The sequence below is a fragment of the Thunnus thynnus genome, chromosome 6, assembly GCF_963924715.1.
Source record: "Thunnus thynnus chromosome 6, fThuThy2.1, whole genome shotgun sequence".
Classification (NCBI taxonomy): domain Eukaryota; kingdom Metazoa; phylum Chordata; class Actinopteri; order Scombriformes; family Scombridae; genus Thunnus; species Thunnus thynnus.
Genome location: NC_089522.1, coordinates 23,326,018 through 23,339,725, shown reverse-complemented (window position 1 = coordinate 23,339,725; position 13,708 = coordinate 23,326,018). Strand labels below are relative to the sequence as shown.

The following is a 13,708-nucleotide window of genomic DNA, read 5'->3' as shown; positions in this document are numbered from 1 at the left end:
ATATATATATATGTATGTATGTATGTATGTGTATATATGTGTATATATATATATATATATATATATATATATATATATGTATGTATGTATGTATGTATGTGTGTATATATATATATATATATATATGTATGTATGTGTATATATATATATATATATATATATATATATATATATATATATATATATATATATGTATGTATGTATGTATGTATGTATGTGTGTGTATATATATATATATATATATATATATATGTATGTATGTATGTATGTATGTATATGTGTATATGTATATATATATATATATATATATATATGTATATATGTATATATATGTATATATTTCTTCATACTCACAAAATGTCCTGCTGTTCTTTATTCTAACAGCTAAAGAGGACAGTAAACCAGTAGAAGCTGACAGTGACGCTGTAACTCCTCCAAAACAATCTCCAGAGGGCCCCTCCACAGGTGCTGCTCCCTCTTCCCGGCCTATTACTGAACCAGCTCCATCACAGAGCCACTCTCAAGAAAAAGCAAAGGAGTCAATCAACAGTAGTGTGTCAAAGCAAAAATCTGCAGAATCAAAACCCTCTACCCCACTTACTTCAGCAAAGTCTACTCTGTCTCAAGTCACACAATCTCCAACCACCTCAACCTCCAAACATCATGAAACAGGGGCCCTTATGGTCACTAAGACCACATACGTCATACCAAAGAAGCAGTCCGGACCACAGCCACTGTCCAGCCAAGTGTCAGCCTCAGCATCATGCCAGAAGCCTCCATCAGCCCCCACGCTGCTGAACGAAACCCGAAATCTTCCGGTGCCACCTGCACCCAGTGCTCCCTCCTCAAGACCCTCTCAGCCCAATAACCAGGTCAGACAGAGCATCCAGCGCTCCCTCACCAGCATCCTGGTCAAAAGGTGAGAACTGTTTTACATACATACTGTACATTACATGCTCGAATCAAAGCATCAGTCTGGGATTCTTTGATAAAACAAAGTCTTGTCATAAATACATGCTATACTCTATTGATGAATTTGACATATAAATTGAAAATTTTTATTATTAATTATAATTTGAAAAGTTAGTGGTGGTGGTAGTAGAAGCCAAAATGGTGAATGGCAGTAAGCAAATGAACATGTATAAAAAAAAAAAAAGGACATTATTTGATAAGCATACAGTAATATAATTTAAACTATAGTGCTTAAGAGAAAAAAGATAGTTTTAGTTTTTAGTTTAATTTTTATTTCTGTTATGCCAAACATACAGCTCATTCCACATGGGATTACAAGACACCTCTATTTTACAAAACATGCATCTTTCGGTAATACAGATATAAAAGCATGTGGGGGAAAAAATTTCCAAATGAACAGGAGAAAACCAAAAACTATATATCTACAACTTATTCTGATAAAGGGCTTTTTTTCTCTTCTCTCAGGCTTTCTTCAAGTCACTGGCTAATTTATATGTTTCATATGTAACATCCAACTCAGTCTTTGTGTATGTATAAAGTCAGTATCTGTCTTTATCTTACTAAACAAAGTATTGCGCAGTTCCCAATGAAAAGGACAATAGAAAACAAAATTGAGCTTACACTAAAAATTCACCATTTATTTCATTACTAGATTTTTATTGCCACAGTTTGTAATTCTTTATGATTGATTACATAATTGTCAGTAATCTATATTTCAGAGGCCTTTTCATTAAGTATACATGACCCACATATTATAAATCTGTAAGCAAACTCATAGGGATTATTTGTATTCAGACAAAAACAGTTTTTTTCCCATAACATTACAGTCTCCAGTTGTAGCTGTTGCACTTTTCCAAGAATTTAAGTGTAAAAATTGTATCTCAATCTGTAAGACCAGTGATGCACAAGAAATTATTTGACTAACTGCCTTTTCATTTGTCAAGGGTATGTGATTGTGAGGATTTGGAGATGTCTGAGAGTGAAGTTGCAAAGCTTGTTGCAAGCATTGAGGTGGAGATGTTCGACATATTTCGCAACACAGACAGCAAATACATGAACAAGTACAGAACTATAATGTTCAACCTGAAAGACCCAAGAAACAAGGTTTGTTCAAAGTTGATTAAAACCTGTCTTTTGTTTTGTGGTCTCTATTCTTGCCATACAATACTACTGTCAATATTGTATTGTAAGGCTCTGTAGGAGCAACTGATAGCTACTTATTTTTTGGCAAACTGACAGTCCAGTAATGGGTTTTCTCTAGGGCTTGTTGTATCGGGTTGTACGTGGAGAGATCAGTCCCTTCAGACTGGTCAGGATGAGCCAGAAGGATATGCAGGCTACCAAGGCACCAGAGCCAAGTGCAAAAGAAAGACCAGAGGTAAAGTCCAGTAGGCATAAAACATAACCAAGGAAAAATCAGATATAAAGCTTGAATTTGTTGTCAGGCCTTGGAAGGGTCAAGCAGTGTGTGAAAAATTATAATCTTCTTTCATTGTCTGTGTTTCTAGGTTAAAGATGCAGCTGCTAAAGCACCAAGTTTGCTGCAGAAGCATGAAGCAGTGAAGGTTGATTTGCCCAGTTTAAATCCCCCTAGACCCAACAGAAGACCTGATAGCACGGTGTGTACCCATCTAGTTTGTAAAAAATTGGTGGAATTACAATTTTTTATATGATCATTATATTGTTTCATCTGCTCCATATAAACATATATCATTTTTCATGACTATGATATCTTTGTGGGTTAAGTCTTGTTTGTGTGTTTGTGTTGGTATGTGTTGCTTATTAGGAACAGAAGGGAAGTCTTCCTACTCCTGCTGTCAAGACCAGAGCATGCCAGCCAAGCAAGGGCAGTGTTGTACCGGATATTCTCGCCTGTATGCTTAAGGACACAACATCAGAACACAAAGCTCACCTCTTTGACCTGAAATGCAAGATATGCACAGGTGAATTAAAAAGATGTTTGGCAATAACTGTCTAATATTTAGTAGACTTAATTATCCAGTTACCACCCATTGTTATGTTTTGTCGCTCAAAGCAGATTCTTATTCCTTCCCAGGCCAGATACCTGGGGAAGAGGAGGAACCCACAAAGAAAAAACCAAAGGTTTCTGAACCTAGAGATAAGCATTATCCCATGTGGAGAAGGTCTGCAGGAGATGACTCCCCTCTGCGAGCACCACCTGATTCACCTGACATGGATTCTCCAACATTTCCCCTGATGGACCGTTCATCCCCCCTTACCATTGACTCTCCAGTTTTGACTATAGTTGAATCCCCTGCTTCACCTATAATGGATTCTCCAGCCTCCCCTACTTTAGAGTCTCCTGCTTCCCCTGTCATGGAGTCTCCTGCATCTCCAACTCCAGACCCTCCTAAAGCTCCAGCAACAAAGAGAGCATATACACCAGTTGTGATTCCAGCTGTCTCCACAGTAACCATCACAAGGCGTGACCCCCGTACTGCGGCAGGCAGGATCTCTGCTTCGTCCAGTGGAACCTCTGGTCCCAGTAATACAATCCATAACCAATCAGCTCCTTATGCCCCTCTTAAAGAGACGAGCTCTGCCTCACCGTCAGCACCAGCCTCTTCACTGCGACCAACAAAAACAGTACCTAAATCTATCTTAATGAAGCCATCGTCCTCAACAGATCCCAGACTCTATGGCTCATCTTCAAGGTATTTAAAGAACTATGGAATTATAAAGTGTATGAAATTAATTGTATTCTGTACTAGGAAGGATACATTTAAGTGAAATCAGCATAATGTGTGGATGGGATTGTTATTGTGCTGTTTTGGTTTGTATTTCAGAACCGTGATCTCTGAATCCCCAGCTGATGGTGAGACAGCTCAGTTCCTGGCGAAGCAAGACATTGTATGGAAAGGCTTCCTTAACATGCTCACTGTAGCCAAGTTTGTCACCAAGGGATATCTGGTGTCAGGATCTGCTGAAACTCTAAAAGCGGTATAATAATGCACAATAATAACATTTTTTTTACACACAGCTGTATCAAAAAGATCTGTCATTGTCTTGGGAGCTGAATTGACAAATATGTGACCTTTTTCTTGTGTGCAGGATCTACCTGATACCATACAAATCGGAGGACGAATCATGCCTCAAACAGTGTGGGACTATGTTGCAAAACTAAAGACCTCTATTACAAAGGCAAGCAGTATATACAGTATTTCTTTATTTGTCTTGTTCAGTGATGTTGAAAATATATCAACATTATACATCTTCTTTTGTCTTTGCTTTTTTCTTATTAGGAGTTATGTGTGATCCGGTTTCACCCTGCAACAGAAGAAGAAGAGGTGGCCTATGTCTCCCTGTTTTCCTACTTCAGCAGCAGAGGTCGTTTTGGTGTGGTCGCCAATAACAGCCGTTCCATCAAGGACATATATCTTGTCCCGCTCAGTGCAAAGGAATTAATCCCATCCATTCTACAACCTCTTGAAGGACCAGGTGTGGTACTGCTTCCAGTTCTGCTTATAATATATATTTTTTTGCATTATTTGGCTCGGGCAAATGCCTATATTAACACCTCAACAGTAACAGGCTCAACAGTAACAGATTATATTCAGGCTGCAATATTTCACCAAATTAAAAAATTTTTTTTTTTTTGTATTTTAATACAAACATTTTCAGAATGCTTTTCCTCCCACTTAAAAAATAGACAAATGTTATTCCTCAGTAAAACACCATCTCTCACTTTCATCTCTTATCTCTATAAATAACTTGCTTCCTTCTTTAAAATGTAACATTTTTTTTTATTCAAAATATATCAAACTTTCTATTTTGTAAATTTTCTGACTAGGAATTATCATAATTTGGTTACAGGTGATTAAATCTGATGGCGACATTTTTGTAGTTTAAGCCAACAAAATCAATTGTCGTTGGCTAAGAATATTAAATGCAGTGAAATCAAGCATTGCTATAAACTGTTATTTGAATGTTGGCTCTAAGCAATATAAAACGAATCATATAATTAATTTATAAAATATATTAAAATGATTATTATTTAAATCTCTGTCAGCTCAGATTGTACAATATTTGTCATTTTATTAATGGTATTGCAGAGCTATCCCTAATTATTGATAAATCAATTGGTTGTTTCGAGTCCTAATGAAAGTCCTGCACCTCGTGAGAATTACTTTAACTTTCTGACAAAAATTGTCAGTAAAGCAAAACAATGGAGCAGTGGAGAGCCAGTTGTCAGAATTCAATTTTGAGTTGTTCTAATGTTTTATTTATTTTACTTTTCTGTATTTCACAGGGCTTGAAAAGGACCGGCCTAATCTTCTTCTGGGTCTGGCAATCATCCAGAAACCAAAACGTCCTGGAAGCTTGCCTCAGGAAATTGAAGAGAAGAGACCCAAAGTTCATATGTCCAAAGACCCCATGTGGATCCCAAAACCTCCAGTCCTCTATGGTTCTGACAAATTAGAGATATTCCAACCCTATGATCCAGAGACTCCTGCTAGCACCACCCCTCCTGGTTCACCTTCCTGCCCTGGGTCACCATCAGACTCCTCCTCTTCTGGCTCAGTCACCATACCATCTCTTTTGACTTCCATAAGAGCAACCCCCCCTGTTTCTAACTCAGCCACTGCTGCTAACACTCAGTCCACCTCTAATAGCAGTTCCAACAAGAATCCGCTACAGACTATCTTGAAGACTTTGTTTGGCAATAAGCAAACTGACTCCATGGTCTCTTCTGATGGAAGTTCTACAACAACAACAACAACAACAACAACAACAGCAACAACAGTAAGTGCTAAGATGCTCCCAGTATTTTCCCAGGCATCTGGATCAATGGTGGATCCAATTGTTCAACAGTATGGACATAAATCCAAAGTCAAAGAGATAGAAGAAGAGGAAAATGACTTTGACCGACCATACGACCCAGAAGAGGAATATGATCCAGCAATGGGATATGGAGTGGTTTCTCCACAGAGCATAGAAAAAGTGAAGGCAGGTGGCCCTGCATTATCAGGTTTTGTAGACGATGATGTGGCCTATGATCCAGAAGACGAGACTATCTTTGAAGATATTCAAAGTGATGTTGTAACAAAGCCCCCTGTTCCAACTCAAATGTCTGATTCTCCATCATTCCCAACGCCAGTTTCCACCCAAGTTGTAACACCAGCTCCCACTTCCACCCCAGCCCAAACTTCTAACCTTGCTGAAGTTCCACAGAACCTTCCTACAGGCACTGTGGTCGTCTCAGCTGCAACACTGACTGAACAACAGAGAATGCTTGAGGAGCTTAATAAGCAGATTGAAGAGCAAAAACGGCAATTAAAGGAGCAGGAAGAGGCACTTCGTCAACAGAGAGAGGCTGTGGGTATGTTCATGGCTCACTTCTCAGTTTCTGATTCTCTGATGTCTCCCCCACAAAAATCTCTGCCTCTCAGTCAACTGCCATCTCAGCAGAGTGGCATAATGCAAACAGAGTCAGGGCTTTTGGAATCAACAGACAAGGCCAACAACCTTTCAGAGACTATGAACAGTCCAAATGTAGATGCACAAACTGTTAATCCAGAAGACACAAATGCCATTCCTGATCTTAAAAATGATGCAGATGCTGTTACAGAACAAGATGAAACACAGGAAAATGACAAGTATTCCTCTGCTGGAGAGATTGAAGATTCTGATGTAGCTTATGATCCAGAGGATGAATCACTTTTTAATGAAATTCAAGAGGATGTATTTCAAGGAAGTAGTACAAAGACTCAGGATTCATCTTTGTCTAGAGCAGGGCACAAGGGTACTCCTCCAAATTCATACCACAGCAGAAAGCGAAGGCCATCACCAAAGAAGCGGAGTCATCGTGAAAGGGGCCGCCATAGAAGTCCCTCAAGAAAATCACAGCGGCGTTCTCCTTCACATTCCCGGAGACGTAGAGAAAGGGATAGACACAGAAGAAGTGAAAGGGAGAGGTCAAGGCATAGAGCTAGAGACCAGTCTGAACGCCAGGCTCGTCATCGTAAAGAGCACACTACACACCGTCGTTCTCATGGGCGTAGAAGATCCCCATCATCCCCCAGACAAAAAGATTCTATGTCCCTTTCACCAAATCAACATAAAGGACCTTCCCCTCATATCTTTGAGAAAACAAAACATATAAGTGGCCAGCTTAATACTCCATTAGACCCTGTTGTTGGACAATGTGTAGAGAGTAACACATCATCATATACTCCAGTTACTATAAAAAATGACCCTGATGGACATCAGTTAAAGTGTAATATTTTTGAGATTACAACGCCACAACAAAAGAGCCTTGAGAAAGACTTTTCACATGAACTTCTTCACAAAGTGAAACTTGAGATTTCAGAACCATCAAAATCCAAAGAGCTTCAAAAACATTCAGCCAGTGACCATGATGACACAGGTAGTGGTTCACAAGAAGTGGATAAACCCACTCAACAGGAAACTTTGCTTAGTAGCAAAATTGAAAGTACAGTTCCTCTAAGAGAAATTGATCCTCCAATTCGAGATTCTCCTGAGAGCCCTGATCCAGACCCACAGTTTGTGGAACCTGGCAACATAGAAAGGAGTGAATCAGTTAAGACTGAGGAAATCAGAGATCCTGAGACACATATCAGTGGCTTGATGCCACTTGTGAAAATTGAAAACAATTGTCTACCAATTGGCGGTCAAGCAACACTGCCTAAAATACCATGGCTTACTCTCGAAGGCACAATGTCAAATGTTTTGAAATTGGATTTTAAAGCCCTAGATCTACAAGGCCCAGGTGTCAGAAATCAAGATATGATTGTGGCAGACAAACAGATAGAAGGGGAATGTACAGGCCTAAAGCATCCAGAAATAATTTGTCAAGGTGGGGCACATTCAAATCCAGCTACAGGAGCAGGTATTCAGGGTTCAGATATCAGAAATCCAGGACCAGATATTAATGGCCCTGGACATAGGGGCTCACAGAAAGATTTAAGAGAAACAGGAGTTAGATTTCCAGGGCTTGATGTGAGAAGTCCAGAAATGCCTAGCATAAGTCCCAATATTTGGGGTCTTGAACCACACATACAAGACCTAGCTGTAAACAGTCAGAGGAAACATGGGAGGGACCCAGGGACAGAGATGCAGGATTCAGAGCCAAATATGAAAGATCCAGCTATTCACTGCCCTTCGACAGATAGACCTGTGCCTGACACAAGGGGCTCGGAATCGAGGGACCCTTTATCAGCCATGTATCATCCAAGCCTGGGTACAAGGGAACCGATTATAACAGATGAGAGGAGAAGCCAAGATGGTAGTTGTCTACAGAAAGGTTTACTGGGTCTAAAGACAGAGGAGCAGAGAACGCCAGAAAACCCAGATGGCAGGCCAGGTGTTATGGGTATAGAGGCTCCAGATTTTATAGGAAGAGATAGACACCCAAAAGATATAGGTGAAAGTCCACATACTGGCGCTATGAGATCTGCTATGAGGACTGTAAGTGTAAGAGCTCCAAGTCCAGATATAAGGAGTGCAGGTCCATCTTTTAGAGGCTCTGGAATAGTTCAAAGGCACACTAGGCATGATGGCAGTCCAGTTTTAGAAGAAAGGGGCCCTCGGAAGAGGGGTTTTCAGCCATATGGAAGAGATGCAGACTTGAGCAGGAGGTGTGGCAGTCGAGAAGGGAGTTTAGATTCAAATGCATCTACAGGTTCAGAGGGCAGAGTTTTGAGAGCATCCCCATCAAGGACACATGAAAGGCATGGCCCACAAAGAGAGCGAGATGTACCCATGAGAGGACCAGGGCCAAATATGAATTATGAAAGTGCTGGGTCTTGCTTTGGACAAGACAGTAGTGGGCCTAGAGAAGATTTCAAGGAGCCATGGTCTGATCATAGGGTTGAAAGGAGTGTACATGGCCCTGACATGAGAGAATCAGAAACCATGCATGAATTAAGAAGTCCGCATATAAGAGGAATAAGTTATATGGGGTCTGGTCAAGATATGGGTAGTATGGGTGGCTCAGATACAAGAGGTGATAGAAGTGAGTCACATACCATGAGTTCAGGTAGAGACATCAGAGAATCAGGTCCAAATAAGAGAGATGAAGGCATGCAGGGAAGAAATATACAGGGTCCATGGCTGGAGAGGAGAAATGAACAAATGGGTCAAGAAGACAGAGGTCTCGTTCCAAACATTATAAATCCAAATTGGAGAGATTCAAGACCAGGTGGTGTATGTCCTGATATAAGGGATCAGGATAATCAAAATAGAGACCAGGGTCCACATATGATGGATCCAAATTGGAGTGGCCCAAGATCAGATGTAAGAGATGATTGGAGAGGGCCTGATAGGAGAGGATCAGGGCCTGTTAGAGGAGGGTCATTTATACAAGATGAATGGAGAGTCCATCCACCTGATAGGAAAGGACCAAACATGGAGAGCCAGGGGCCTGACAGAAGAGGCGCTGGAGGCCCGGAATTTAGAGAATCAGGGCCTGAAATGAGAAGTCCAAACATGGAGGGCCTGAGGCAAGACAGGAGAGGAACAGGTGGTCCAGGTTTCATGGGACTAGGGCCTGAAAGGAGAGGCCCTGAAATGGAGGTCCCAGTGCATGAGAGGAGAGGACCAGGGGGTCAGGATTTCATTGGATCAGGACCTGAAAGGAGAGCTCCTCATATGGAGGGTCCTGGGCCTGACAGGAGACGACCTGTAGGTCCAGATAACAGTGGACCAGGATCTGAAAGGAGAGGTCCAGTTATGGATGGTCAAGGATCTGGCATGAGAGGACCAGGGGGCCCAGACTTTGTGGGACCAGGACTTGAAAGGAGAGCTCCACCTATGGAGGTTCTTGGGCCTGACAAGAGAGGCCATGGAGGTCCACATTTCAGAGGACCAGGACCTGAAGGGAAAAATCCACCTATGGAGGGTCCAAGACCTGACATGAGAGGACCGGCAGGTCCAGATTTTAGGGGACCATGGCCTGAAAGGCAGGGTCCTGATATGGTTGGTCCAGGGCTTGGCAGGAGAGGACCAGGAGGTCCAGATGTCTGGGGGCCAGGACCTGATAGGAGAGGACCTGGAGGTCCAGATTTCTGTGGACCGGGGCCTGAAAGGAGAAATTTCTCTATGGAGGTTCCTGGGCCTGACAGGAGAGGACCTGGAGGTCCAGATTTCAGAGGACCAGGAACTGAAAATAGAGGTCCAGCTATGGAGGGTCCAGGACCTGACAGAAGAGGACGAGGAGGTCCAGATTTCAGTGGGCCAGGGCCTGAAAGGAAAGGTCCAGCTATGAGAGGTCCAGGTCCTGACAGGAGAGGACCAGGAGGTCCAGATTTCCAGGGACCAGGGCCTGAAAGGAGAGGTTCCTCTATGGACCGTCAAGGGCCTAACAGGAGAGGACCAGGAGGTCCAGATTTCCAGGGACCAGGGCCTGAAAGGAGAGGTTCCTCTATGGACCGTCAAGGGCCTGATAGGAGAGAATCAGGAGGTCCAGATTTAAGAGGGCCTGGGTATGAAAGGAGAGGTCCCAGTGTTGAGGGTCAAGGGCCTCCCAGGATGGGACCAGGACACCAAAACACTGGTGGACTGGGTCCTGACAGGAGAGGACCATATATGACGGGTCCTGGGCCTGACTTCATGGGACTTGGGCCTGAAAGAACTGGTCTAGGTATGGAAGGTCCAGGGCCTCACGGTAGAGAACAGGGAGGTCCACACTTAAGGGGTCCTGGGCCAGAAAGTGGACATATAAATATGGAGGGCCCTGGGCCAGATGGGAGGGGTCCAGGAATCATGGGACCAAGGCCTGAAAGACCAGGTTCTGGTGTTGAAGGTCTAGGGCCTGATAGGATAGGACAGCAAGGACCAGAGTTCATGGAACCAGGGCTTGATGGAACAAGACCATGTATGGAGGGTCCAGGTTCCAGGAGAGGGCTAAGAGGTCCAAACATGAAGAGACCGGGGCTTCAACATTCAGGTCTAAACATTGAGGGCCCAGGGTCTGACAGGAGAGGTCCAGAAGGTCCAGATTTTAGGGGACCTGGTCCAGAAAGAAGACCTCCAGATATGGAGGGAACAGGTCACAGCAGGAGCTTTCCAGGAGGCCCACAGTTCACTGGTCATAAGCCTGAAAGAAGACCTCCAGATATGGGGGGCCCAGAGTCTGATAGGAGAGGTCCACACTTGAGAGGGATGGGGCCTGAAAGAACTGTTATGGAGGGTCCAGGCCCCAATAGGAAAGGTCCAGGAGATCTAGATATTAGAGGATCAAGTTGTGAAAGCAGAGGTCAAGACATTGAGGGCTCAGGCCCTGACAGACAAGAACCAGGAGGCTCAGGCTTCAGAAATACAGGGTTTGAAAGGAGAGGTCCAGACATGGAGGGCCCAGCGCCTGACTGGAGAAGATTAGGTGGTCCAGACTTAAGAGGCCTAGGCATCAGACAGAAACATTCAAATACAGAAAATCTAAAACATGGTAGAAGAGATGACTGGAGAGGGGCTGACTTTGGAGAGTCAGAACCTAACCAAAAAAGCCCAGATATAGAAGGCCCAGGGCCTGATAGAACAGGTCGAAATTTGAGGGGTCCAAGGCCTATAAGGAGAAATATTACAGGACCAGGGCCAGATAGGAGAGGCACAGACTTGGAGGAACAGTGGTTAGATGGAAGAGGGCCCTATATGGAGCCCAGAGGAAATGAAAGAGAGTGTTCAGGAGATGAATGGAAACGACATGGCAACAGAGATCCAAGGCCTATCCAAGAAGGGCTAGATGAGCAAGGCCAAGAACATGGGAGGGAAGGTCCTTACAATGAATGGAGAGGCCCAGGGTGTAGTGGGCCTGGTCCCATACAGGAAAGACCAAATATGCAATTTCCAGGGCATAGGAGAGGTCCAAGACATGATTGGAGTGGTCCTGGTTGTAGTGGCCCAAGGTCTTTCCAGGATGATCCAGATATAATGTGTCCAGGGCCTGGTAGAGGAGGACCTGGAAATGAATGGAGAGATCCTGATAGAGGGCAAGCTGGACCAAACAGAAATGGACCTGGACCATTTTTCAGAAGGGAAAGAGATCTAGACAATAGAGGACAAGGCCATGATATAAGAGGTCCAGGCATGAGAGAACCAGGGTCAGATATGAGAGGGGGTCCAGATATGAGGAATGACTGGAGGCAGCCAGACTTCAGGGGGAATATGAGAGGTCCAAACATGGAAGGACCTGGGCCTCAAAGAGAAGGTCCAGATTTGATGAATTCATGCCAAAATAGGAGAGTATGTGAGATGGAAGGTCTTGATAGAAGAGGCCCAGGAAATCCAGATTTAAGGCAGCCAGGGCTTGAAAACAGAAATTCAAACATCGAAGGTCCAGGGACTGATGGTAGATGTTCAGATCTTCGAGTGCTAGGATCTGAAAGGCAAGGTGTGAATACAGAAAGCCGTGGACCAGGTAGACAAGGATTTGAACATGATTTTAGGAGGGAAAGGAGAGGTCCGGACATGAGAGGGCTTGGGCCTGATCAAACAGACATGAATGGGCCAGCCCCTGAAAGTTTAGATATAAGACATGGGTCTGGGAGGTGGGGTATAAACACTGGGGGGCCTGGGTCTGATAGAACAGGTCCAGACTTGATGGGCCCAGGGTTAGACTCAAGGGGATCTGAGCCATCCATGAAGGATGGAATGCAAGGGTCAGATATAAGAAGCCCGGGGTATGATTGCAGTGGGTCAGACATGCGGGGTAGGAGATCAAGGCAGATGGGTCAAAGAAGAGGCCCGGAGTTGAGATGTTCAGATATGTCTGCACCACCTTATTTCAAAAGAGAGGGTCATCAGGTTACCCAATTCCAAGGCCCTAATGATCCACATCCTGCACCATTCAATAGGCCCCCAGGTCCAGCTCCAAACAGTGGAGGAAAATCATGCCCCAGTTTTGACAACCCACAAAATCAGCAAGCAGTAAAACCTCAGAGACATAGAGCTGCCTTACTTCCCACTCCAACAGAAGGTCTTATACGCTTTCCAAATCGCAGGATCAACAGTCCTGATGTCTTCAGCCCAAAACAAAAACATATAGGCCACCCAACAGACAGGGAGTGGAATAGAGGTAGACCAGTGAGTCGAGAAAGAGAATTGGTCAAAGGGCAAAGACAGGAGCAGGAGAAAAGTCCTGCTGGTAAGATTTGCACACCTGTAGGGACAAGCACAAGGGGTGGAGAAGAAGAAAAGGAAGAGGTTAATCAAACTGATAATACATGTTGAGCCAAGTTAGACACAGGCTAAAAATCAAGACATAGTCCCTTCAGGACAGTAAGGCTGATTAACCAGACCTGCAAAAACACAGAATAACACAGTGAATGTATTTTGCTCAAGGAGAATGTTTGTCCATGTCTTATTGAAATTGTAACATGACCTACAGGCAAAGCCATGCGAAAGATCAGATATCATAGCTTGATTTGGACATGCTCAGAGATATTTCAGTTTATTATGTTCTAGTTTGTCTATTTCAAAGTAGATGTGTTTATTTTTGTTTGATAATGACTAAATGCCTCTTAAACTTAATTGATCACTTGTAAATTCAAGTTGTGTATCTCTTGTTGGAAACAGTCAGAAATGTTTTGTGTACATTTTTTTGTTTATGTTTTTCTTTTTTTTCTTTTTTTTTAACATAGCCATAGTGTCAGTAAAGTAGCCTTGATCTGACTTAAATGTTCTACTGCTGATAAAATAATGGCTGTTCTTGTTCTTTAAGAATACAGGAAGTCAATAAAAATGACATACCTTTTTTAAA

At 43.2% G+C, this 13,708-nt stretch overlaps 1 protein-coding gene across 1 annotated transcript in view; it reads left to right on the top strand.

The window, feature by feature from the left end:
* LOC137184759 (uncharacterized) overlaps window positions 1–13,708 on the top strand; it is a 34,862-nt gene extending 21,154 nt beyond the window's left edge. Inside the window, exons 8-17 of the mRNA XM_067592735.1 lie at window positions 385–919; window positions 1,917–2,076; window positions 2,234–2,350; window positions 2,481–2,591; window positions 2,759–2,915; window positions 3,029–3,647; window positions 3,780–3,933; window positions 4,045–4,134; window positions 4,236–4,431; window positions 5,243–13,708. Coding sequence (XP_067448836.1) covers window positions 385–919; window positions 1,917–2,076; window positions 2,234–2,350; window positions 2,481–2,591; window positions 2,759–2,915; window positions 3,029–3,647; window positions 3,780–3,933; window positions 4,045–4,134; window positions 4,236–4,431; window positions 5,243–13,179 — 10,076 coding nt within the window. The 3' untranslated portion in view covers window positions 13,180–13,708. The remainder of the gene's footprint in view (window positions 1–384; window positions 920–1,916; window positions 2,077–2,233; window positions 2,351–2,480; window positions 2,592–2,758; window positions 2,916–3,028; window positions 3,648–3,779; window positions 3,934–4,044; window positions 4,135–4,235; window positions 4,432–5,242) is intronic.